The sequence below is a fragment of the Hemiscyllium ocellatum genome, chromosome 4 (assembly GCF_020745735.1).
Source record: "Hemiscyllium ocellatum isolate sHemOce1 chromosome 4, sHemOce1.pat.X.cur, whole genome shotgun sequence".
In the NCBI taxonomy this organism is placed as follows: Eukaryota; Metazoa; Chordata; class Chondrichthyes; order Orectolobiformes; family Hemiscylliidae; genus Hemiscyllium; species Hemiscyllium ocellatum.
In genome coordinates this window covers 100,997,958-101,024,505 of record NC_083404.1, presented here as the reverse complement: position 1 = coordinate 101,024,505, position 26,548 = coordinate 100,997,958, and the positions used below count along the sequence as shown (strand labels likewise).

The 26,548-nt window shown below is 41.3% G+C and overlaps 1 protein-coding gene across 5 annotated transcripts in view; it reads right to left on the bottom strand.

Annotated features, from left to right (window-relative positions):
* Positions 1 to 23,966, bottom strand: part of LOC132815029 (probable C-mannosyltransferase DPY19L4) — a 101,484-nt gene extending 77,518 nt beyond the window's left edge. Inside the window, exons 1-3 of one of the 5 annotated variants that reach the window (XM_060823684.1) lie at positions 23,911 to 23,966; positions 18,925 to 19,172; positions 13,740 to 13,861 (exon numbers count right to left, since the gene is read on the bottom strand). In XM_060823684.1, coding sequence (XP_060679667.1) covers positions 13,740 to 13,861; positions 18,925 to 19,153 — 351 coding nt within the window. In that variant the 5' untranslated portion in view covers positions 19,154 to 19,172; positions 23,911 to 23,966. The other 4 variants (XM_060823683.1, XM_060823681.1, XM_060823682.1 and 1 more) reach the window with 4 other exon arrangements.
* Positions 23,967 to 26,548: the final 2,582 nt, after the last annotated feature.

Genomic DNA, 26,548 nt, shown 5'->3' with positions numbered 1-26,548 from the left:
TGCTTTCTATTTATGTGTTTAGGTTTCCATTGGTTGGTGATCTCATTTCCTGTGGTGATGTCATTTCCTGTTCTTTTTCTCAGGGGATGGTAAATGGGGTCCAAGTCAATGTGTTTGTTGATAAGAGTTCCGATTGGAATGCCATCCTTTTAAGAATTCTTGTGCATGTCTCGGTTTGGCTTGTCCTAGGTTGGATGTGTTGTCCCAGTCGAAGTGGTGTCCTTCCTCATCTGTATGTAAAGATACTAGTGAGAATGGGTCATGCTTTTTTGTGGCTAGTTGATGTTCATGTATCTTGGTGGCTAGTTTTCTGCCTGTTTGTCCAATGTAGTGTTTGTTACAGTTCTTGCAAGGTATTTTGTAAATGACATTAGTTTTGCTTGTTGTCTGTATTGGGTCTTTCAAGTTCATTAGCTGCTGTTTTAGTGTATTGGTGGGTTTGTGGGCTACCATGATGCCAAGAGATCTGAGTAGTCTGGCAGTCATTTCTGAGATGTCGTTGAAATACTGGAGCGGGTAGGGTTTCTGGACGTGTTTTGTCTGCTTGATGAGGTGTTTGGATGTGCAAGAAAACCTATTCCAGATTTGGAAGGATCTTTTGGGGCCCTGGACAGAGGTGAGGGAGGGAGGGAGGTGTGGATGGCAGGGGAAAGTGCCGGGTGTGGAGGGTGGTTGGTGGGGGGCACGAACCAAACAAGGGAGTCATAGATGAAATGGTCTCTGCAGAATGCTGATAAAGATGGGGAAGGAAATATATCTCTGGTGGTGGGATCTGATTGTAGGTGGCAGAGGATAATGCGCTGTATCCAGAGATTACTAAAATGGGTGATGAGGACCACGGGGGTTTTATTCTCGTTGCGGTTGGAGGGGTGGGGTTCAAAGAAGTGGAGGAGATGCGCTGGAGAGCATTGTTGATCACGTGGATGGGGAAATTGCAGTCCTTGAAATAGGAGGCTATCCAGGATGTCCTGGAGTGGAACTGCTCCTCCTGGGAGCACATATGGCAGAGACGGAGGAATTGGAAATAAGGGATAGCATTTTTACAGAAGGGGGGGTGTGGGAGGAGGTGTAGTTCAGGTAGCTGTCGGAGTCAGTGGGTTTGAAATAGAAGTGTGTGTTGAGTAATAGCCGGAGATGGAGAAATCCAAGAAGGGGAGAGAGGGGTCCAAGATGGTCCAGTTGAAGTTGAAGTCAGGATGGAAGGTGTTTGTAAAGTTGATGAACTATTCGAACAGTTCATCAACCCTCCCCTCCAACCTATCACCATCACGTTCCCACCTGCATCGACCTATCACCTTCCCAGCTACCTTGGCCCTCACATTTATCTCTGAGCCCCCTTCCTCCCCCCACATTCCTGAAGGGCTTATGCCCGAAACATCGAGTATCCTGCTCCTCAGATGCTGCCTAAACTGTGCTTTTCCAGCACCACGTTTTTCGACTCAGATCGCCTGCATCTGCAATTCTCACTTTCTCCTAGTGCACTAGTTAGAGTCATATCTAGCATAATTAAAGTTCCTATGTGTAGTGTGCTAGGTCTCACGATCTTCAGCTGGTTCATTCATAACATTCTCTTGATCATACGTTCAGAAATGGAGATATTTGCGGATTACTGCACAATATTCAGCAGCAGTAACACCTCAGATAGCAGTTTGGATCCATATGCAACAAGACTTGGACAACATCCATGGTGGAGTTGATAAATGGCAAGTAACATTTGTGCCACAATGTGACAGGCAATGGGAGTCTCCAATAGGAGAGAATTTAACCATCATCCTTTGCTCAATCCCCTATCAATATACTGGGGATTGCAACTGACAAAAATTGAACTGGACAAGCAATATTAATGCAGCAGCTATAAATGCAGGTTAGAGGCAAGGAATTCTGCAACAAGTAAATTAGCTCCATTCTCCCCAAATCCTATCCACTATTTACAAGAGACATGTCCAAAATGTAATGGAATATTCTCCACTTGATCCGAACGTTTAAGACTACCACGCATAAGCAACTCACTAAACTGGCACCTTATTCATCACCTTCAACATTCACTCCCTTCAGAGGCTCAATGACAGTACTGCGTACCATCTACAAGGTACACTGCAATGACTCACCAAAGCTCCTTCAAAAACACTTTTCTAAGCCATGACTTCGACTACTTAAAAGGGATCAATGTAGCAGATACAGAGGAACACCACCAGCTGCAAGTACCCGTACTAGCCTGAGGTGGGATTATATCACCGTTCCTTCACGGTCTTTAAATCAAATGCTGCAACTCCCTTCTCAAGAGCACTTGAATGGTCCTATGCTCCAAGCGTTGCATTAATTCAAGAAAGCAGCTCACCACTGCCTTCTCCAAAGGCAATTATGGATCAGCAATATATCCTAAGCTATCAAGCAGCAAATGCAGCCACTGAAATTAAAGAAATGTAGCATTCTGAGTAGTGTTCTAATTTTATCCATGGCTGCTTCTTTACATTTCTATACTCAGAGTCATAGATGTACAGAAACTGACCCTTCAATCCAACTCGCCCATGCCAACCCACTCTAGTCCCACCTACCAGCACCTGGTCCATATCCCTCCAGACCCTCCCTATTCATATGCCCATCCAAATGCCTCTTAAATGTTGCAATTGTACCAGCCTCCACCACTTCCTCTGGCAGCTCATTCCATACGTGTACTACCCTCTGAGTGAAAAAGTTGCCCCTTAGGTCTCTTTTATATCTTTCCCCCAACACCGCACAACCCAGATGGCCTCCTTCTTCAAGGACCGCAGATTCCCCCAGACGTGATCGACGATGCCCTCCACCGCATCTCCTCCACTTCCCGCTCCTCCGCCCTTGAGCCCCGCTCCTCCAACCGCCACCAAGACAGAACCCCACTGGTTCTCACCTACCACCCCACCAACCTGCGCATACAACGTATTATCCGCCGCCATTTCCGCCACCTCCAAACGGACCCCACCACCAAGGATATATTTCCCTCCCCTCCCCTATCAGCGTTCCGCAAGGACCACTCCCTTCGTGACTCCCTTGTCAGATCCACACCCCCCACCAACCCAACCTCCACCCCCGGCACCTTCCCCTGCAACCGCAGGAAATGTAAAACTTGCGCCCACACCTCCACACTCACTTCCCTCCAAGGCCCCAAGGGATCCTTCCATATCCGCCACAAGTTCACCTGTACCTCCACACACATCATCTATTGCATCCGCTGCACCCGATGTGGCCTCCTCTATATTGGTGAGACAGGCCGCTTACTTGCGGAACGCTTCAGAGAACACCTCTGGGCCGCCCGAACCAACCAACCCAATCACCCCGTGGCTCAACACTTTAACTCCCCCTCCCACTCCACCGAGGACATGCAGGTCCTTGGACTCCTCCACCGGCAGAACACAACTACACGACGGCTGGAGGAGGAGCGCCTCATCTTCCGCCTGGGAACCCTCCAACCACAAGGTATGAATTCAGATTTCTCCAGCTTCCTCATTTCCCCTCCCCCCACCTTGTCTCAGTCGGTTCCCTCAACTCAGCACCGCCCTCCTAACCTGCAATCCTCTTCCTGACCTCTCCGCCCCCACCCCACTCCGGCCTATCACCCTCACCTTGACCTCCTTCCACCTATCCCACCTCCATCGCCCCTCCCCCTAGTCCCTCCTCCCTACCTTTTATCTCAGCCGGCTTGGCTCTCTCTCTCTTATTCCTGATGAAGGGCTTGTGCTCGAAACGTCGAATTCTCTATTCCTGAGATGCTGCCTAACCTGCTGTGCTTTGACCAGCAACACATTTGCACCTCTCATCCTAAACTTATGCCCTCTGGTTCTGGGCTCCCCCACCCCAGAGAAAACACTTGGTCTATTTACCCTATCCACGCCCCTCATGATTCTATAAGGTCATCCCTCAGCCTCTGACACTCCAAGGAAAACAGCCCTAGCCAATTCAACCTCTCCTGATAGCTCAAATCCTCCAACCCTGGCAACATTATAAATCTTTTCTGAACCTTGTCAAGTTTCACAACATCCTTCTTATAGGAGCGAGACCAGAATTGCATGCAATATTCCAACAGTGGCCTATCCAATGTCCTGTACAGCCACAACATGACCTCCCAACTCCTGTACTCAATTCTCTGACCAATAAAGGAAAGCATACCAAACACCCTCTTCACTATCCTATCTATCTGCGACTCCACTTTCAAGGAGCTATGAACCCGCACTCCAAGGTCTCTTTGTTCAGCAACACTCCCTCGGACCTTACCATTAAGTGTCTAAGTCCAGCTAAAATTTGCTTTCGCAAAATGCAGCACCTCATATTTATCTAAATTAAACGCAATCTGCCACTTCTCAGCCATTGGCCCATCTGGTCAAGATCCCATTGTACTCGGAGGTAACCTTTTCTCGCTGTCCACTACACCTCCGATTTTGGTGTAATCTGCAGACTTACTAACTGTACCTCTTATGCTCACATCCAAATCATTTATATAAATGACGAAATGTAGTGGACCCAGCACTGATCCATGTGGCACTCCACTGGTCACAGATCTTCAGTCTCCACCACCACCCTCTAAATTTTCCACTTTTGAGCTAGTTCTGTATCCAAATGGCTAGTTCTCCCTGTATTCCATGAGATCCAGCCTTGCTAACCAGTCTCCCATGGGAACCTTGTCGAACACCTTATTGAAGTCCATCTACCGCTCTGCCCTCATCAATCCCCTTTGTTACTCCCTCAAAAAACTCAATCAAGTTTGTGAGACCTGATTTCTCATGCACAAACCCATGTTGACTATCCTGAATCACTCCTTGCCTTTCCAAAGACATGTACATCCTGTCCCTCAGGATTTCCTCCAACAACATGCCCACCACTGACATCAGGCTCACCGGTCTATCCTAGCTTATCCTTACCACCCTTCTTAAACAGTGGCACCTCGTTAGGCAACCTCCAGTCTTCTGGCACCTCACCTGTGACTATCGATGATACAAATATCTCAGTAAGAGGCCCAGCAATCACTTCTCCAGCTTCCCACAGAGTTCTAGGGTACACCTGATCAAGTCCTGGGGATTTATCCACCTTTATGCATTTCAAGACATCCAGCACTTCCTCCCTGTAACATGGACATTTTTCAAGATGTCACCATCTACTTCCTTACATTCTATATCTTCCATGTCCTCTTCCACAGTAAATGCTGATGCAAAATACTTGTTTAGTATCTCCCCCATCTCCTGTGGTTTGACACAAAGGCTGCCTTGCTGATCTTTGACGGGCACTATTCTTTCCCTAGTTACCCTTATATCCTTAATATATTTGTAAAATTCCTTTGGATTCTCCTTAACTCTATTTGCCAAAACTAGCTCATTTCTTCTTTGTGCCCTCCTGATTTCCCTCTTAAGTATACACCTACTGCCTTTATACTCTAAGGGTTCACTCGACCTATCCTGTCTATATCTGACATATGCTTCCTTCTTTTTCTTAACCAAACCCTCAATTTCTTTAGTCAGCCAGCATTCCCTATACCTACCAACCTTTCCCTTTCACCCTAACAGGAATAGTGTCTCTGGATTCTCGTTATCTCATTTCTGAAGGCTTCTCATTTTCAAGCCATCCCTTTACCTGCGAACATCTGCCCCAATCAGCTTTTGAATGTTCTTGCCTAATACCGTCAAAATTAGCCTTCCTCCAATTTAGCACTTCAACTTTTAGATCTGATCTATCCTTTTCCACCACTATTTAAAATCTAATAGAATTATGGTCGCTGGCCCCAAAGTGTTCCCCCACTGACATCTCAGTCACCTGCCCTGCCTTATTTCCCAAGAAATGTTTTGCACCTTCTCTAGTAGGTACATCCACATACTGAATCAGAAAATTTTCTTGTATACACTTACCAAATTTGTCTCCATCTAAACCCTTAACACTATGGCAGGCCCAGTCTAAGTCTGGAAAGTTAAAAATCCCCCACCATAACCACCCTATTATTCTTACAGGTAACTGAGATCTCCTTACAAATTTGTTTCTCAATTTCCCTCTGAGTAATACAATCCCAATGAGGTGATCATCCCTTTCATATTTCTCAGTTCCACCCAAATAACTTTTCTGGATGTATTTCCAGGAATATCCTCCTCAGTACAGCCGTAATGCTATCTCTTAACAAAAATGCCATTTCCCCTCTTCTCTTGCCTTCTTTTCTATCCTTCCTATAGCATTTGTATCCTGGAACATTAAGCTGTCAGTCTTGGCCATCCCTGATCCATATTTCTGTCAATGCTATGACAACCAGGACCCATGTTCCTAACCATGCCTGGAGTTCATCTGCCTACCCTGTTAGGCCTCTTGCATTGAAATTAATGCAGTTTCATTTATCACTCCAACCTTGTTCTCTGCTTTGTCCCTGCTTGCCCTGGCTGATGATTTGCTTTACATTCTCAACTGTACCAGTCTCAGATTGATCTCTTTCCTCACTATTTCCCTAGGTTCCCCCCTGCCCCCACCCCCACCCAACTTACTGGTTTAAATCCCCCCGAGCAGCTCTAGCAAATCTCCCTGCCAGTATATTAGCCCTCTTCCAATTTCGGTGCAATCCGTCCTTCTTGTACAGGTCGCTTCGACCCCATAAGAGCATCCGATGATCCAAAAATGTGAATCCTTCCCTCATACACCAGCTCCTCAGCCATGCATTCGTCTGCTCTATCCTCCTATTCCTGCCCTCACTAGCTCATAGCACCAGGAGTAATCCAGATATGAGGACCTCCTTTTTAAATTCCTGCCTAACTCTAATCTCCCTTCAGAATCTCAACCCTTTCCCTTCCTATGTCATTGGTTCCAATGTGTACAATGACCTCTTGCTGGTCCCTCTCCCCTGTGAGAACATTATGCACCCTCTCTGAGACATCCTTGATCCTGGCACCAGGAAAGCACACACCATTCTGATTTTTTGCTGCTGGCCGCAGAAACGTCTGTCGGTACCTCGGACTAGAGACTCCCCAAACACAATTGATCGCTTGGAACCCGATATAAGCCTCGCTGCATTAGAGCCAGTCTCAACAGCAGAAACTTGGCTGTTCGTGCTATGTTCCCCTGAGAATCCATCACCCCCTACATTTTCCAAAACAGCATACTTGTTTGAAATGGGGACAGCCACCGAAGACTGCTGCACTAACTGCCTACTCTTTTACCTTACCTGGAGTTAACCCATCTATGTGACTGTATCTGCAACTTTTCCCCCTTCCGATAACTGCAATCTATCACATCCCCTTACTCTTGTAAATTCCTCATTGCATTTAACTATCTCTACACCTTGAAAACAAATGTGTTAGTTTAAAACTCTCTTGATTCAGACTACAATACATCTCCAAATAGCTTGCAGGTCACGCACCTGAACACTGAATGTATTATCTAAAGTTGTAAATATTTCCTGTCATGATAGAAAAGGGAATTTTTTTCACACCATTCACAATCAAGCACTTCTTCTCAAAACAAATCAACACCAGGCATAATGGCATATACTTACACACAGCAACAATTTTAGGTTTAAGGTGTAGTAAAGTTTTGACAAACATGCTAGCAAGTTGCCAGACTCTTCAAAGCTACCCAAGTCTGTAACAATATGGCAAGATCATTTTAAACTGCAGTAATATAGCCTCTGGATATCTTGCAGTGCAATGTGTAGTATCCCTGCATCTGAGCACAAGGCTCCAGGTTCAATTCCCGACCCAAGACCCAACCAAAACTTGGACACTGAGGGAAGCATAAATACCATTGGCACAGACTCTAGATTAACCATTATGCATTCTGGATGATGATCCAAACCATAAGTATAACACTGGATCACTGAAGATTCTTTCCATCACTGTTTCATTGTCAATTTCAGAGCTATGCAATTATAAAGAAAACTAATATACAAGATTTATATCAAAATATTTCAACAACCTGCCCATTCATTTAAGAAAAGGCTCTTGAGAGAGGGAAAAGGGGTCGGTTGGAAAAATTTTTAACAATGCTTTATCAATTGCAGTACTTGTTTTAAAAAATCAACTTTATTTTAAATTGCAGATATGATTCTGTACATTGCTGGACAAATATTTGATGTCCACTTCTCACTGCTAAAATTGATACAAACCAACGGACAGAAAATCTCAATTAAAAATGTAGAATTTAGCTTGCAAAAATTTACTGGAATGTTAATCTTAACTGCTCACAGTAAGGATTTACCAGCCACTGCACACAATAAATAAGTCACATCAATATCAAGTGATGAGCACTGCACTTTCCTCTTTTCATGCTCTCCATTATGCATTAATTCTTTTCTTAAAGGCAGTAGCTATTACAGTTATGACTTTAACAATACTTAATTAGCTGTGAAGCATTTTGAGTTGTCCTGGAGGTTATGAACTGGACTTGAAGTGATGAGATGGAGTTATTTAATGAAAAAATTCATAGTAAAAGGATCCTCCAGCAAAGAGTGACTTTGGCATGCCGGAATTTCAAATTCAATTTGAGGACAAGAAATGTGAGCCCCATACACGTGCTCTGGTGGTAAACAAAGGTAATTACAGAGGCACGAGAACAGATATGGCCCTCGTGGACTGAAAAGTAGAACAGTTGATGACCAGTGACAGACATTTGATGGGACATTCAATTCCTCCCAACTAAAATAAATTCCAGAGAGGAGGAAAAATTATAAATGGATGGGAAAAACATCCATAGCTAAGCAAACAAGTTAAATATAACATAAGAGCAAAAGCTAAGGCAGATTATATTGCAAAGGTCAGTGGCAAGCGAAAGGATTAGGAAACTTTTAAATGCTAACAAGGTGTTACTAAAAAAAGTAGTAAAAAGGTCAACGGTTCAGTATAAAAATGGACAGCAATAGCTTCTATAATATGAAAAAAAGGAAGAGATTAGCTAGAAAGAATGTTGGTTCCTTAGCGGATGTGATTAGGGAGTTAATACTAGAGAACACAAAAATGACAGAAACACTAAATCAATATCTTGCCTTGGTTTTCACAATGAGGACAATGAAACAATGCAAACAGTAACAGGTAATGCAGAGATTATTGAAAAAGAGGAACTTTAAACAACTGGCACCAGTGGTAAAAATGAACTGAGCGAACTATTTGGATTAAAGGCAGATAAGTCCTGAGGGCCTACATCCGAAGGTGTTAAAAGAAGTGTCAGCAGAGATAGTAGATGCGTTGGTTTGAATATTCCAAAATTCCTTGGATTCTAGAAAGATTCCAGTAAATTTAATGCTCTTTATCAAAAAGAGAAGCAGAAACTAAGAAACGTTAGACTAGTCTGTTTAACATCTGTGGGAAATATTGGAATCCATTATTAAGGAATTGGTAATGGGAAATTCAGAAAACTTAACCATTTTGGTCAGAAGATTAAAAATGCAGCTTACAGTGTTATCTAAATGGAGAAAAACTTTAAAGTGCAGAGGGATCTGTGTGCAAGAGTCACATCAAGTTCAAATGCAGGTACAGCAGGCAAAAAGGAGGGCAAATGGACAAGGCAGACGCAGAGCAGCTGTTACCTCCTGTAGAACAATCTAGATCAGGAGCTCATAGTTTTATGCTAAAAAGTGGCAAATTTTAGACAGAGGTGAGGAATTACCACTCTCCAAGTGTCATGAATCTCTGGTGCAGAAGACACTAATAAATTAAGGAGGAACTAAACAGATATTTAATTAGTGGTGGATTGAGGAGTGATGAAGAATGGGCAAGAAAATAGAGTTGAGACTAAGAGAAGATCCGCCATGATTATATTAGATGGCAGAGCAGGGTCGAGGGGCTGAATGGTATCCTGCTCTTAGTTCTTATGTAAACCAGCATTTTCTCAAGGTTTAGATTTTGCATTTATATACCCTATGACATTTTGATACAGATCCTGGTTTTATTAACTGCACTCTTAACATGCCCTGCCTGCCAGAAGGTCTTGTTAACAGTTGTGTCCAGAATCTCACTATTATACTTTAAATTGGTGCGACCAGATGATTAAAAATGCTTAATGATCTGACTGTTGGAAATATTCACAGCCTATTAGATAAATAAATGCAAAATAAGGGAATTACAAGGTGTGAATGATGGATGGAAACTGCCTGTAAATCTCAATGCGCCAGAATAGCACACCCTTTTAAATTGGTAAATACCTGTGCTTGCTGAACTGGCTGAAATATTCACAATGCTACTTTATAAACAGCTCATTATCTGAGTAAAGAATGCAAATATTAGCACTATTTGTCTTGTGCGGTATATGCTTCTGCTCATCCACATGACAAAGCGTGTTGTGGGATAGTTAGTTCAGTATGCAACTTCAGAAAGATACATATCAAGAGCAAACAAAAGTACTGAGATGATTGCCTGGAAGGACTGTATTAAAATATTTATCACCTATTCAAATAAATCTCAATAGCCTGGAGAAATCTTTGCAAAGAGTATATTCTTTTTTGCTTCTTTCCAGAGCAGTTATTCAAATTTGACTCTTCCACCTCACAATTGGCCCCCAACCTGCCAAAAATACGTTAATTTGGGAATACAGTCTATTCATATGTTGGCACCATGTTGAGACCAGACAAATCTTGCCATTCAATCCTCTACATTTTAACAAATAAAAAAGGATCAGAAGAAGTGTGAATTTTTTTTAAAAACTGTTAAGTGATAGGAAACAAAGTCACTGCTAATGGCTTTTTTTTGGGCAGGAGGTGATTTAGATGTAAGGTTCTCCAGAAATCAGTACCAAAATCCTTGCTTTTCCTCACATATTTATAATCTAGGCCTTTGTGTATGCAGGACAATTTCCAAGATAGAAAAGTTGGAAGCATTGCAAATCATAGGGAGGATAGTGTAAACTTCTAAAGGACATTGACAAGTTAGTGGAGTGAAACCAATTGATAGATGGCAGATAAAGTTGAGACATCATCTTTTGAATATTGATGCAAAGTTGAAGGGCTGAATAGCCTATTTCTGCTTCTCATTTGGACACAGACTTGATTTCAACAGGAGTATTACGTACAGTTTTAGGTCACACTTTTCAGGAAGGATATTATGTATTGGAGAGTGCAACAAAGGCTTACAAGCATGGTTCCAGGGATGAAAAATTTCAGTTATGAAGGTAGATTGGAAAGTGAGATGGTTTCTTTGAGGAGGAAAAGGCAAAGAGGAGGTGTGATAGAAGTTAATAAAATCATGAAAAAGTCATGAAAAATGTTTTTAATTCATCCATGCGAATAAGGCATTCCCTGGCTAGGCCAGCATTTATTGCCCATCTTGCCCAGTTAAGTGTCAAAAATATTGCTGTGGGTCTAGAGTCACACATAGGCAAGAATGGCAATTTCCTTCCCTAAACGACATTAGTGAACCAGATGGGTTTTCCTGACAACTAATTCATGGTCATCATTAGACTCTTAATTCCAGAATTGTTTTTATTGGATTCAAATTATAGTGTCAGCTGTGGCAGGATTCGAACCCAGGTCCCAAGAACCTTACCTGGGTACCGGGATTAACAGTCTAACAATAATACCATTAGACTATTGGCTCTTCATTGTTGAGTACCAAGGTACTATGTGCTTACTCATAGAAGGTGGAGATTGACAGGGCATACATTGAAGGAATTTGCAAAAGAAACAAGTGCACTATGAGGAAACATTTTTCTGCAACAGCTAGTAGTTCTAGAATGCTTGAAAGTGACAGGACCAATCAAAGCATCCATAAATACAATGAGCAGGGTTATGGGAAAAGGATGAGAGGATGGCACACAGTCATAATGCTCATTCACACAGTTGGTGCAGATTACTGGGCTAAATGGTCCCAGTCTGCATTGTAACATTTCTGTGATTTTGTGAAATTAACAATCTAGACTAGCAGCCTGTTGTTATTAAAGTGATCTTGCAATCATCTGGTTCAAGGATCAGTGATAGACTTTGACAATTGACTTTATTTAAAAAAACACACAACACCAGGTTATAGTCCAACAGATTTAATTGGAAGCACACTAGCTTTCGGAGCGATGCTCCTTCATCACTTTCAATCTGGTGTTGTGTGATTTTTAACTTTGTACACCCCAGTCCAACACCAGCATCTCCAAATCATGGCCTTTATTTAAATATGCTTGTTAGCGAGAGTTACCACTTGCAGATATGGAGGATTGTCATAAGAGTCAGAGATGTACTGCATGGAAACTGACTCTTCAGTTCACTTCAGAATGTGTATTCGGTATGAGCAGGTAGGGAAAGTGTTAAGTTTTGAATTTTGTGAAACAGGAGGTTCAGTTGAGCATGACTCATCAGATGAGAACTTCCATTTAACAATGGGATGCTGGAGGCTAGCGTAATGGGTTAACAAGGTGGAAAAGCATTCATTATGTAGAGCCATGTAACAATATTAGAAGCATTCAGTATGTAAGGTCAGTTTAACAAGGTGAGAAGTATTCATTATGTGAAGCCAGTTTAGGTTAAGAACATTCATTATATAACACCAGATGGCTTACTCTCTATTACTGACACTCGCTGATTGTAACGGTCACCCAATCGATACGTATGTTGCCTTATCTGGATGCTCCTCCCTGCAAAATGACTACATAATTCATTAAGAAATTGCTGTTCAAGAGAGAAGACCAAGAATTCATGTCTCTGTGCACATGGGTGATCTTTCTCCCTCCAGGCCCAGAATAAAGATGAAGGAGGTAAAACTATATGGTGTCTCTGAAGCATTTTGCTTCAACTGGGGGGGGGGAAAAAAGAAACAGGATGGCACAATTTGTCCACCCTGATCAGATATCCTGGATAAATCCAGTCCCATTTGCCAGCATTTATCCCTCTAAACCCTTGCTACTCATAAGCCCATCCAGATGCCTTTTAAGTGTTGTAATTGTACCAGCCTCACTACTTCCTCTGGCAGCTCATTCTATGCACTCATCACCCTCAGCCTCCGACGCTCCAGTGAAAATAGCCCCAGCCTATTCAGCCTCTCCATATAGCTCAAACTCTCCAAACCTGGCAACATCCTTGTAAATGTTTTTCTGAACCCTTTAAAGTTTCACAACAACCTTTCTCCAGCAGAGAGACCAAAATTGCACACCGTACTCCAAAAACCGCCTTACCAATGTCTTGTACAGCTGCAACATAACTTCGCAATTCCTATACTCAATGCACTGACCAATAAAGGCAGGCATACCAAATACTGTCTTCACTATCCTACCTACCTGCAACTCTACTTTAAAGGAACTATGAGCCTGCACTCCAAGGTCATTTTGTTCAGCAACACTCTCCAGAACCTCACTATCAAATGTATAGGTTCTGCCCAGATGTACTTTTCCAAAATGCAGCACATCGCATTTACCTAAATTAAATTCCATCTGACACACCTCAGCCCACTGGCCCATCTAATCAAGATTCCATTGTACTCTGATATAACCTTCTTCACAGTTCAATACACCTCCAATTTTGGTGTCAGCTACAATTTTACCAACTATACCTCCTATGTTCACAATCAAAAAGTGTGGTGCTAGAAAAGCACAGCAGGTCAGGCAGCATCCAAGGAGCAAATAATTGACGTTTTGGACTTAAGCCATTCATCAGGAATGTTTTGAGTGGGAGAAGAGGTGACATGAGGAGGGTAAAATACTATTGATGTTATAATCAACAGTAAATTGAGATAAATCTCAAACTCAAAGTGCTGAAGACTTGCTGAGTATTTCCAATACTATTTTGTTTTTATTTCAGATGCCCAATACTTTATTAATTTAAACCTGAAACTCACCTGTCTGCTGGAAAACCAGAATTTTCTTTCATGAAAGGTAGAAAGGTACACAGCATATAACATTCCACTTGCAATTGCTGCCCAGCTGCCAAAGAAAATCTTTACCCATTGATGAACTGCAGCTGCAAGACATTAAAAAAAACTTGCAAACAAATAGAAAACAAAGAAACTTCAGACGCAGTCTTTTAAGTTATTAAATATAGACTGAAACACAATAATTTGTGTGTATACATAAAGACAACTACTTGGAATTGTTTGAAAACAACAGTATAACTTAATATAGTTAACTTTTACAATTAATGTGTTTCATTTCCCCCTTAAGGTCAAGGCCAAAATAAGTGCAATTTAGCTCAGTACAACAGATTCACTCATTGTTTCTGAGTTAACTTTAATTTGTAACTCGAGGTTAAATAAAATTATTGTCTAGTCCTGACTGCTTATTTACAAAACCATAGCCTGTCTTTGTGCAATTCTGTTCCATCAATGACTTGTGCGTAGAAGGACAATTAAATGTAATTATAATTTTAAATTATAGATAATTGTTCAAATAAAATCTCAACTAAGTTTGGACAGCCCCGATATGCAGTTAGGGATAATTGTTCTTCCAACATGCATTGATTTTGTCTTTTTCTTATATCAAAAACTGGATTCCCAGAATTATTCTAAACATCAAACATCAATTGTGTTTCAGAATGAAACAATGTCAAATTTAAATTGTTCAAATTTAAAACAGCAGAAACTCAAAGTTGTCGTGCAGCAGGGAGAGATTTAAATAATCAAACAGAGCTGGTTCACACGGGAAAAAGGTATATGGTCACTGTGAAACTGATGATTTACTTCAGTTTCCAGTCATTTTATATGTATCCCAAACTTACAAAATTACAAAAATCAATTCAGCAATACTTTTAATACGAGATATTTGCAAACACTTTTGGGAAAATTTAATTCTGTGACATACATACCTCAATGAAAATTGTGATTACTATGAATATTGGTAACACAGCAGAGGGATGTAGGAAGAATGAAACATTACATTAAAGAATACTATTCCTATCTTTGGTCAGAGCTGTGTCAATTTTCTGAGAGAAGGTTTTCAGCTGAATCTAAGTGAGCAGTTAGATAACATGGTGCTGGAAGTGGTACCACATTTATTTCTATTTGTTTTGGAAAAATAATCGAAACCCATGTTGCTTGGAATTGTATCTTTTGAGAAATTTTGGAAATCACATGCACTCAAGTGAAGAAGTGACTCTTGTTTGAGACCGGTGAGTTTGAGAAATTATACAGGGAGAAAGCGAGGACTGCAGGCCAGAGTCAAGAGTGTGGTGCTGGAAAAATACAGCGGGTCAGGCAGCATCCGAGGAGCAGGAGAATTGATTTTTCTAGCATAAGCCCTTCCTGGTTCGTCGATTCTCCTGCTCCTCAAATGCTGCCTGATCTGCTGTGCTTTTCCAGCACCACACTCTGGACTGAGAAATTACACAGGCAATCACATTCAACAGTAAAAGTAACAACTGCATCTTTATGTCCTTAGCACCTTTGGGTTAATAAACACTTACAATAGCAGGAAATTACAAGCTTGGTCCAAAGGTTAGGTTTTTAAGGAGGGTCTTAACGGAATGTGACGAGGAAGCGAAGTTTTAGTGTAATGTCTGAAAGCAAAGCATGCTCAAAAAAAAACGAGAGGAACACAAACATCTTGGAGGGTTGTATGGCTATTTATTGCACAACTCCAACTGTCATTGAGAAGTTAAGAGTGAACTGGCTTCTTGAATACAACCAAGTGACTTTGCTAGATCATATTAGAACACAGTTAAGAGTCAACCACATTGATCAGAGTCTGTGGATGTATGTAGGATATACTGTGTCAGGGTGATGTAGCGTAGGAAAGGATATCTATGACTGAATCTCCAGAGATGATAATAGCATGAGATGAAATAAGTGGAGAACAGTGGTGGCAATCACATCTAACAGTAAAAGAACATCATCTTGTACTTTAGAGCACTTTTGGGATAATAAAACGTCTGAAGGTACAGATTATTTTTTTTAAAAAACCCAGTAGGTCCAACATATTCCCTCTGGGGTGAAATGAAGTAGCAACAAACCCAGAAAACCCTGCATATGTCTTGAAATATTCAGGACTGGATAAGACAGAACAGAGAGGCTTTTCAGCAAATCAACTGAGGCCTTAATGGAGTAAACAAAGCGCAGAGGTGAACTTAAGAAAGTAATTAGGAGAGCAAAGAGGGATATTAAAGAAATCCAGGCAGGTAAGATTAGGGAGAAAACCAAGATATCCTATAAGTATATCAAAGGGGAGGCAATGAGCTAGATGTACTGTCACTGGACCACTAATCAATGTTTAAGTCCCTATGGCAGAATTTAAATTCAATGAATATCTGGAATTAAGATTCTAATAATTGTTGGAAAAGCCCAACTGGTTCACTTCAGTCCTTCAGGGAAGTAAATCTGCTTTGTTTACTTGGTCTGGCCTACATGTGACTCCAGACCCAAATTAATGTGGTTGACTGTCAATTGCACCCTTAAACAGCAAGCCGCTTAGTTCTAACAATCACTATAAAAATGTCTCAACAAAGAAACAAAACCAGATGGAACACCTGGGGAGTTATAGACCAGATACTCTGATTAGTGGAAGGGAAAACTGAGAGAGAAAATTCTGAAGAATTAATTTCTACTTGGACAGGCATAGTTTTGCCAGAGGAAGAACATGCCAAATAGATTTGATTGAATTTTTTTTTTGAGAAGGTTACCAGGTGTGTAGATGAGGTTAATGCAGTGGATGTACTTTATACGGATTTCAGCAAAGCCTTTATACAGTCCCAATGGGAGATTGGTAAAGAAGGTAAAGGCATATGGTATTCAGCATGAGGAAGAGGATGGTGGGAGAAGGTGTCTAAGTAATGCACCATAAGGATCATTACTGAGTGCCTTATTGTTCGTGATATATAAAAGAAAATGTGGAGGGGACGAACTGCAAATTTGCAGATGACACAAACATTGGCCAGGTAGTTGACAATGATTAAGAAGGTTTTAGGTTGGATTGGTCAGATTAATAGCAGATGGATTTTAACACTAATAAGTGTGAGGTGTTGTATTTTGGGAGAAATAACAAGACAATGGATTACTCAATAAATGATGGGACACTGGGAAGTTCAGAGGAACAGATGAATCTTGGAGTGCTTGCCCATAATCCCTGAAAGTGATAGGTCAGGTTAATAGGGTAAAAAATGAGGTCTGCAGATGCTGGAGATCACAGCTGAAAACTCCCTCAACTCAGCACCGCCCTCCTAACCTGCAATCTTCTTCCTGACCTCTCCGCCCCCACCCCACTCCGGCCTATCACCCTCACCTTGACCTCCTTCCACCTATCACATCTCCATCGCCCCTCCCCCAAGTCCCTCCTCCCTACCTTTTATCTTAGCCTGCTTGGCACACTCTCCTCATTCCTGATGAAGGGCTTATGCCGGAAACGTCGAATTTCCTATTCCTTGGATGCTGCCTGACCTGCTGTGCTTTAACCAGCAACACATTTTCAGGTTAATAGGGTAGTTAAGAAAGTATACAGAATACTTACCTTTAAGTTGTGACATAAGTTATAAGAACAGGGACGTTAAGTTGGAACAGTACAGAAGTTAGGTTAGTCCACAGCTGGAGTACTGCGTGCTGTTCTGGTCACCACGCTATAGTAAAGGATATAAGTGCACTGGAGATTCACTGGGATGTTGTCTGGAATTGAGCAATTTAACTATAAAGAAAGGCTGGATAAGGTCAGATTGTTATTGTTACAGGAGAGAAGGTTGAGAGGTATGGACAAGGTGGCTAGAAATCAGATGTTCCCGTTGGTTGAAGGATCAATAAGAAGGAGGGAATAATTTTAAAGTGAAAGAGCAGGAGGTTTAGGAAGGGATTTGAGGAAATACTTGGGTGGGTGGGAATCTAGAATACACTGCCTAGGAGGGTAGTTGAGTCAGAAAACCTCAACTTTTTAAAAGTACTTGGATGAGCTCTTGAAATACCAAAACATTCAAGGCTATGGAAAGTGGGCTAATGTAGATTTAACTAATAGTTTTGTCAGTATAGACTCAACATGCCGAATGGCTTTTTCTGTACCATATGATTCTATGAAGATTATGGAGAAGTGATGCTATGAAAGGCATTTGGGATGCTTACCTTTATTCACGGAGGTATGTAGTTTAAAAGCAGAGACATTATTATTGGAGCTGTATAAAATGTGGGTTAAGCCACTGCTTGAGTATTGTGTGCAGATCTAGAACCTACATTATGGAAGGGATTTGATTGCATTGAGAATGTGCAAAGGAGATTCCCCAGGATTTTGCCTGGGGTTGAGAGTTTTTGTTACAAAGAGAGATTGGATAGACTGGGGTTATTGGGTGTGCTACGTCTTTTCTTAAACACTTAACTGGTTTCTTGTGGTGATAATTCAGTTCTGTTCTTCCCAATTATTTCTCATTCAATACAATAACACTGCATTGTTTCCACCTATGTCTAAGTGGAATAAAACTGAGAATAAATTACTTGGAGCAATTGCTACTGACAACAATTGTAATTGCTAACTATTAACTATGGCAATCTTTCAGCACAAACTTTTAAAAGGTTGCATGTAAAAGTTAGAATACAGAATCACATGGGATAGTGATTATGCTTCTAAACTTTTGAATTCTCACCATAACTCAAAAGTAAATAATTTAACTTTTTTTTGAAATCAACTAGAAAGTTAGTATTGGTGGTGATGATTATGAAACTCTTACTGACATAAAAACTGATCCAATACGCTGTCCTTTTTAGGAATGTGCTATTCCTACTTGGACTAACCTATAAATGTTTCCAGACCCACAGCAATTTGGTTGACTCTCAATGGCCTCTGAAATAGTCAAGCAAGCAACTTATTGGCATTAATAAGCCAGTTCTACTTTCTCAAAGGGCAGTTAGTGAAGTGCAATAAATGAATCATAGGATCATCAATATCTAGGTAGATTGTATCGATGTTGTTTCTTCAGCATCCCCAAGGTTAAACTTTCCACCATTTTTGGCTACGCCTTTAGCTATTACACTCATTAAATAAACTTGGTTTGAACGCTGATCTTGTCAGTGACACACACAGCCTACAAATGAATAAAATTATTTTAAAATTTCAAATGCTCACATTTGCTCTTTGCATCCTTGCTTCCTACGCCGACTATTCTGTCTTTCAATGTTGTTTCTTCTGTGTGCGCCTCCTCTTTTTCTTCCTCCGTGGAAATGATTTCATCGGAACAGATTTGTTCACCCTCATCCTTTGGAACAGACTCTGCATCTGCTCCTTCTGTCTCGGTCTCCTCTTGAATGGTAGGTTCTTCTAAACATTTCTGTGTTCTCTTTCTCAATTCTGTCATTTCACCTACAGAGTAAAATCTTCAATGATATTGAAAACATCATTGGAACAGTAGAACACTCTAAATTCACTTATCAAAAAATTAAAAATTACCATTATTCACCACTAGCAACTCAGGCCTAAAGGTAATCAAACAAAGCAATTCCTCTTCAACAAGTACAGTCAAACATTTTCATTAGACAAATAAATGTTGTAGTCTTTAAAAATACTAGATATTGTGGATTCCATCCTGCAATATCTCCAGATGTAACTTTTAACTTATGGAATGAATTTGCACTAAAATTTAAACAATAATATTACCACTACTCCCTCAATATTTACTGCCCCAATAAAATGGGTTAGTACAGCACAGCAAATATAAAGTCTAATATTAAAGCAATAATTCATATTTTACAACTGACACACATTTTGTTGAGGCATAAAAACCTCACAGGAAATATAGTCCAACTGATCCAAATAAGACATTACATCTAGTAAGGGATGTTAAAGACTTCATGAGTCAGGAATGTTTGCAGTCAAAGTCACTTCTGGATTTTGGGTTTTTTCTGATTATAGACTGATTTAAGGTATATAAGCTAGAGGCAGGTATATGGAGTTAAATCACAGACAGGCATGATCCCACTGAATGTCAGAACAGGCTCAAGAGCCTGAATGGTATACTCCTGGTTTTATGTTCCTAATCCTTTGATTCGATGTTTCTTTGTTAGAATACTGAACCTTAACTGTGTGAACCAGAAGTCAGTGTAGAAATACATAAATTTGGAGAGTTCAAAGAATACTATGCATTGGACACACAAGCTCCTTTAACAATTACTATAAGTATTTATGATTTGGAGTGCTTCCAATGAAACTTGTTGGACTATAACCTGGTGTTGTCTGATTTTTAACTATATAAGTATTGAGTAAGTATGAAACTGGAAAACTGTTCTATCAAATTGCATTGCTTCATTATCCTTGACGACCTTGTGGTCTTGGTGGCCACTCATAGGTATAAGTAGTGTCACTCAGGCACGCTTTATCTTGTTGAAAATTTGACATTCTTTAACCTGTTTGCAGGTTAATTACATCTTTAACATTGTGCTCTGGGCAGACAGAATACACCACTGTTTCTGCTGCAGTAGCTTTATCATGTGGACATCAGATTTGTTGTGTTAGCAGCATTAAAACTCAGCCTATTGATCAGTCATTGAGAGGCTTGCTGCCACTGTGAAAGTCAATCTCTACCGTAATGCCAAGAATAGTCAGATGTGTTTGCTGTTTGTTTGGTAGCTATTGGTGCTGTTGGCTGCCAGTCTTAGGCTCAAACTGCTTGCACCATTTAAATAATTGGTGATTCTGTAGATCTTTGTGTTTTCAGACTTCAGATGTCCGGACTGGACAGCTTCTAGTGAATGAGATTTAAGGAAAACACATTTTAATGTTAACGCAAAAAGCAATAAGCCTGATGATGGAAAGGATATTAGGCTTTACTAGAGAATGACTAAGGAATTGATGAAAATGTAAGTAGCAAGAAAACTCAAGAAAGATTGTAAAAGCTGATATATGGATGTGTGAAAGAAAGAGATTGGTAAAATTCAACAAGTCACTTACAGGCACAGAAAATAAAAATTATAGTAGGAAATAACAGAGACATTAAACAACTACGTTTTATTCTGTCTTTATGACAATTAATGGACAAGGAGGAGACTCCATAGAAATACAATGCCTTCTAAATCTAAGGGCATAGCGAATGATCCAAGGGATCATTGAAAATTTAATCTAATTACTGAACCAATCTTGCTCAGTACAGAAGACAAAAATTAAATACAAGCACACTTATTTATTAAACTGCAATGCACACCAGAAATATGTAATACATGTAATTTACACTTAACTGCACAGATTTACTTCTCTAACTGACAGACAAGAAGTAAAACTAAATCAATTTATTTAAGGTGGCATTGTGGCTCAGTGGTTAGCACTGCTGTCTCAGTGCCAGAGACCTGAGTTTAAGTCCACACTTGGGCAACTATGTGGGTTTCCTCCCACATTCCAAAGTTGCGCAGGTTAAGTGGACTGGCCATACTAAATAACCTGCAGTGTCAAGGGATGTGCAGACCTTGTGGCTTAACCATCAGAACTGCAGAGTTACAAGGACAGAGTAAGGGGTTGGGATTGGATAGGGTGCTCTTCTGTGCATCAGCGTGGGCTTGATAGGCCAAATGGCCTGCTTCCACACTGTAGGAATTCTACTTCTCTATTCACCGTGCTTTATGTGCTTAGAATATTACTATAGAATCAAAAGATCTACTCAGACAAGTAAATCTAAAATAAATGCAAATGTACCTCTGAGATTGTTTCCAGTCAAAATTTCAGAATCCAAGGTCGCAAGAAAGATAATGTGATGCATCAGGGTGCAAAAGAGAGTTCTGGATCAAATGCTTCAGACTGTAGTCAGCGAAGAAGTAAATTGTGAAAGTATAAGAAAACATACATTGGTCAGGGAAAGAAGGATTCCCAGGCAAAGAAATTATTTTCTCTAACAAGCTTGAAGTAGAGGCCTCCAAAATAAATGATTGTATATTTTTGTGACAAGGAATGATGCATTTGGAAGGATGAATGAAGTAATCTAAACGTTACAATCCTAAAGAAGCTGCAGAAATAGACACACCAAGAACTCTTGAAAAAAGGCAGTTCAAGCCAATAAGAAAACACAGCTTATGGTAATCAGCAAAATAATTGGTGGTGGGGGGGGGAATGGAATCAGATTTTCTTTTAATTATAATAATTCATTTTGATCTAGAATGAGTGCCTGCAAGGTTCATAGAAACAAATTCCATACTTACTTTTAAAACTGGATAAATATCTAAAGAATGTAAACCTGCAATATTATGGTGAATGAACAGCAGAATGGATCAAAGCCTTTCAAATAGCCAACACAACATGGTTGGGCTAAAAGATCTCCTTTAAAGCTGCATTTACCATTACTTGGAGTACTCAAAGTACAACAATCAAATCATTGGCTCAAGGGTGGATGGACGAAATGAGCAATATGAGGCCCAACAGTTAGAAGAATGTACTCTATCTTCACAATTCAGACTAAGAATTTAAATAATTTGGTTGTTCTCAAATCCTAAGAGACTTTCTGGAAAGACTGAAAAAGAGGCAACAAATGAATGGGCCGTTATTTTGGCTAATTTTGGAGCTACTGGTGTAGGATTGGTAGAATTTTGTAAAATCAGATTAAAAAGCAGGAATTCATGTATAATAATCTGGTTAATTATCTTCCACCCAAGTACTGGAAAAAAGTGTCTGAAACCAAATTGGAAGAATTTCAAACTGATTAACAGATCTTAGGATTCCAGAAGTGAACTAAACTAATTGGCTCCATGTCAAAAATTTAGATTAGATTACTTACAGTGTGGAAACAGCCCCTTCGGCCCAACAAGTCCACACTGACCTGCCGAAGCGCAACCCACCCATACCCCTACATTTACCCCTTACTTAACACTACGGGCAATTTTAGCATGGCCAATTCACCTGACCCGCACATCTTTGGACTGTGGGAGGAAACCGGAGCACCCGGAGGAAACCCACGCAGACACGGGGAGAATGTGCAAACTCCACACAGTCAGTCGCCTGAGTCGGGAATTGAACCTGGGTCTCAGGCGCTGTGAGGCAGCAGTGCTAACCACTGTGCCACCGTGCCGCCCTACTTATTTTTAATTCATTTATGGGGTGTGGATATTGCTGGTTTGGCCAACTTTATTGCATATCCTTAACATACATTTTCTAATCAGTAGATAGAAGCAGAATTTTGTCACAGGGACTGAAGGCAACAGTTTCTCTCACCCCAGCCTTTCCAAGGTACTGTCAGCAACTGATTTGACTGGAAGATGTTACAATCGAGCTCAATAATGGTCCTATCTGCAGTATACACCTATACTTTCCAGCAAGTGTCACTCAGTGATAACCAGACGTGAAAGCCATTGCTGACCCTCCCTCGCTAGCTCAGCGGTACTGAGGCCGATTACAAAGTCCCAGATTTGATCAGATAACTCAAATTTCTGCAAAGCTTAATACTATAATGGTACACTCCTTTCCTATTTGCACAGGATGATCCCATCCAAAATGTGATTTTTTTCAATAGTGATAGATCTTTTGACCTTTTTTAAAAAATCACCTTTTTTGTTTCAACTGATCCCTGTCTTTTGTGTTTTTTCACCTATTAGCAAAACATCCATGAACCTACCCACATGTCAATCGTGTAGTTCAAACCAAAAAGAGCCACTGCTAATTTTGATCTATAATGTTCTGAATTTTAACTAATCCTCACATAATACATTTAAACAGTCGATCGCACAACGCACTTCCACAATCGATGCTTCCAGAGCTCAGATGTATTTAGACCAAGGCAGGAAGAGAAATATCTGTCTTCCTGTTTAAAAGCTTCTGGTTCAGTTTACGGATGTAATTTGCAACCAAGGAAACCCGACCGCCAGTGTAACCAATTCGGCAATGAAAAAGAGAATAAAATGCAATTCAAATCTTATTTCGGTCATTCAGCTTTTGCAAGATACATTCATGAAGATTGATACAAACCTGATACATTCATAGCCCGAGCCAGCGAGCATGCGCGGGATGCCTGTGTGAATATGAGTGTGTGTGTGCGCGCGCTGCTTGGACAATTGCAGTTTTGCAAAAAAGCAACACCAAGCATTTATAGTCATACAACCATTTGCAATCTTATGATGCTAACATTACTGATAATCAAAGGACCTGTTAACCCGTCTCTCCAGCCAGAATTCCCCGCGCGGGTGCTGCAAGTAATTGTGTCCGACGTGTTTAAAACATGGTTCCCAGGCATCAACAAATGGCTCTTTTCACTTGGAAGTTTCAGTCTTGTTATAATCTTTTACTTCCTCTTTTGAATTCATTGATAGATTCACTGAAACGTGTGTTTACCTACCGTAGTTGATAGTGAAGTCCAATGAAACGAAGAAAAATATGTTAGAAGCGTGCAGGGCTTGAGAATTCAGTTTGTTATGATCTGAGTTTATGTGAGTTGTGAACAAGTCAGACCCCAGAATGAAATCTGGTTGATAGTCTTTTTTTTAATTCTCCTTGACAACATTGTCTTTTTCCTGTGTGAATACTGATGAAAAATATTCATTGAGCACTTCCTACCTCCTTGGACTCCAGGCACAACTTCCCACTACTGTACTTGACCAGTCCTTAGCTGAAAAATGTGTTGCTGGAAAAGCGCAGCAGGTCAGGCAGTGTCTAAGGAGCAGGAGAATTGACCTTTCTGGCATAAGCCCTTCTTCAGGAATGAGGAGGGTGTGCCAAGCAGGCTAAGATAAAAGGTAGGAAGTAGGGACGGGGAAGGGGCGTTGGGAATGTGATAGGTGGAAGGAGATTAAGGTGAGGGTGATAGGACGGAAAGGGGGTGGGTGCATGTCCTTGGCAGAGTGGGAGGGGGACATGTAGGTCCTTGGCTTCTTCCATCGCCAGACCATGGCAACACGATGCCTGGAGGAAGAGCGGCTCATCTTCTGCATATGAACCCTCCAACCACAATGGATGATGCAGATTTCTCCAGCTTCCTCATTTCCCCTCCCCACCTTATCTCAGTCCCAACCCTTGGACTCAGCACCACCTTCTTGACTGCAATCTTCTTCCCTACCTCTCCGCCCCCACCCTCTCTCCGGCCTATCACCCTCACCTTAACCTCCTTCCACCTATCGCATTCCGAACGCTCCACCCCCAAGTCCCTCCTCCCTAGGTTTTATCTTAGCCTGCTTGGCACACCGTCCTCATTTCTGAAGAAGGGCTTATGCCCGAAACATTGATTCTCCTGCTCCTTGGATGCTGCCTGACCTGCTGCGCTTTTCCAGCAATACATTTTTCAGCTCTGATCTCCAGCATCTGCAGTCCTCACTTTCTCCCAGCCCTAATCTTACTCTAGTCATTCTTTTATTCCTGACATCCCGATAGAAAGTGTTTAGGATTTTCTTGAAGTCTTTGGCATGTAGGATCATGTCTCCTCCTGGCTCTTAGCTCTCTCTTTAGGTCCTTCCTAGCTAACTTGTAACTCTCAAACGCCCTAAAATCAATGCATTACTCAACCGGGAGTCAATTTAGGGTCACTAATATAACCTATCCCCATTTCTTAAAGGAATCATGCAAGTTAAGGCATGAACAGCAGAGTTTTGATTGAGGTTAGGTTAGGGTGGAAGGTAGAACGCCGTTCAGTTTGTTGTAATGTTGGGTGTGATCTTCCAACGTCAGTCAGTGTGGGCAATGGCCAGTCAGTGGGGAAATCGTGTTGAAAATAAAAAATAGATTATTATCAATGAGGTTGCTGGACAACAAAGGCATGGAGAAATTGAGAGGGAAGATATACTTCAGTAAACAGGACCAGCAGCAAACTCTAGCGGTTGCCAATTAGTTTTCACATGAAGAAATTGCAGCAGAAGGTCCCCTCAATTTGCAGAGGAAATACCGGAAGCACAGCATCTATCAACGTCAATACCATGTTGCTCCAGATGAGCAAGGCACATTGCTGCTATCGACTATGGATGTCCAAGGACACCATTACAGAACTTCGTTGTCACTAGAACAGGCCACATGACCTGAAAGAATGGGTGGTCATTCTATTTCAGTGGCCTTCAAGATAACAGTGATGCTAAATTTGTATGCAACTGGCAGCTTCCAAGGATCCACTGGGGGGACCTGTATGGGATCTGTCAATTTGAATCAAGTCTGTTATTGATGCAATTTGTGACAGACCAAACCACTTAGTCTCATTTCCTCATGATGAGACCGGTGCTGCAGCACTGACCCAGGCAGTAGGATTTGCCAACATAGCTGGCTTCCCCTAAGTAAATTGTGCTACAGACCCTACACATATTGAAAGTACCATGTCATAACAGACTGACTTCAGTAATAGAAAAGGATTCCCTCAATGTACAAGAAGAAAGTGAGGACTGCAGATGCTGGAGACCAGAGTTGAAAAATGTGGTGCTGGAAAAACATAGCAGGCCAGGCAGCATCCGAGAAGCAGGAGAATCGACGTTTCGGGCATAAACCCTTCTTTCAGGAATGAGGCTGGTGTTCCAAGTGGGCTGAGATAAAGGGTAGGGGGGAGGGAATTTGGCAGGGGCGCTGGGAGTGCCTCATCTTCCACCTAGGAACCCTTGAGCGCCTCATCTTCCACCTAGGAACCCTCAAGCACCTCATCTTCCGCCTAGGAACCCTCCAACCACACAGGATGAATGTAGATTTCTCCAGCTTCCTCATTTCCCCTCCCCCCACCTTATCTCAGTCCCAACCCCCGAATTCAGCACCGCCCTCTTGGCCTGCAATCTTCTTCCTGCCCTCTCCACCCCCACCCCCTCTCTGGCCTGTCACCCTC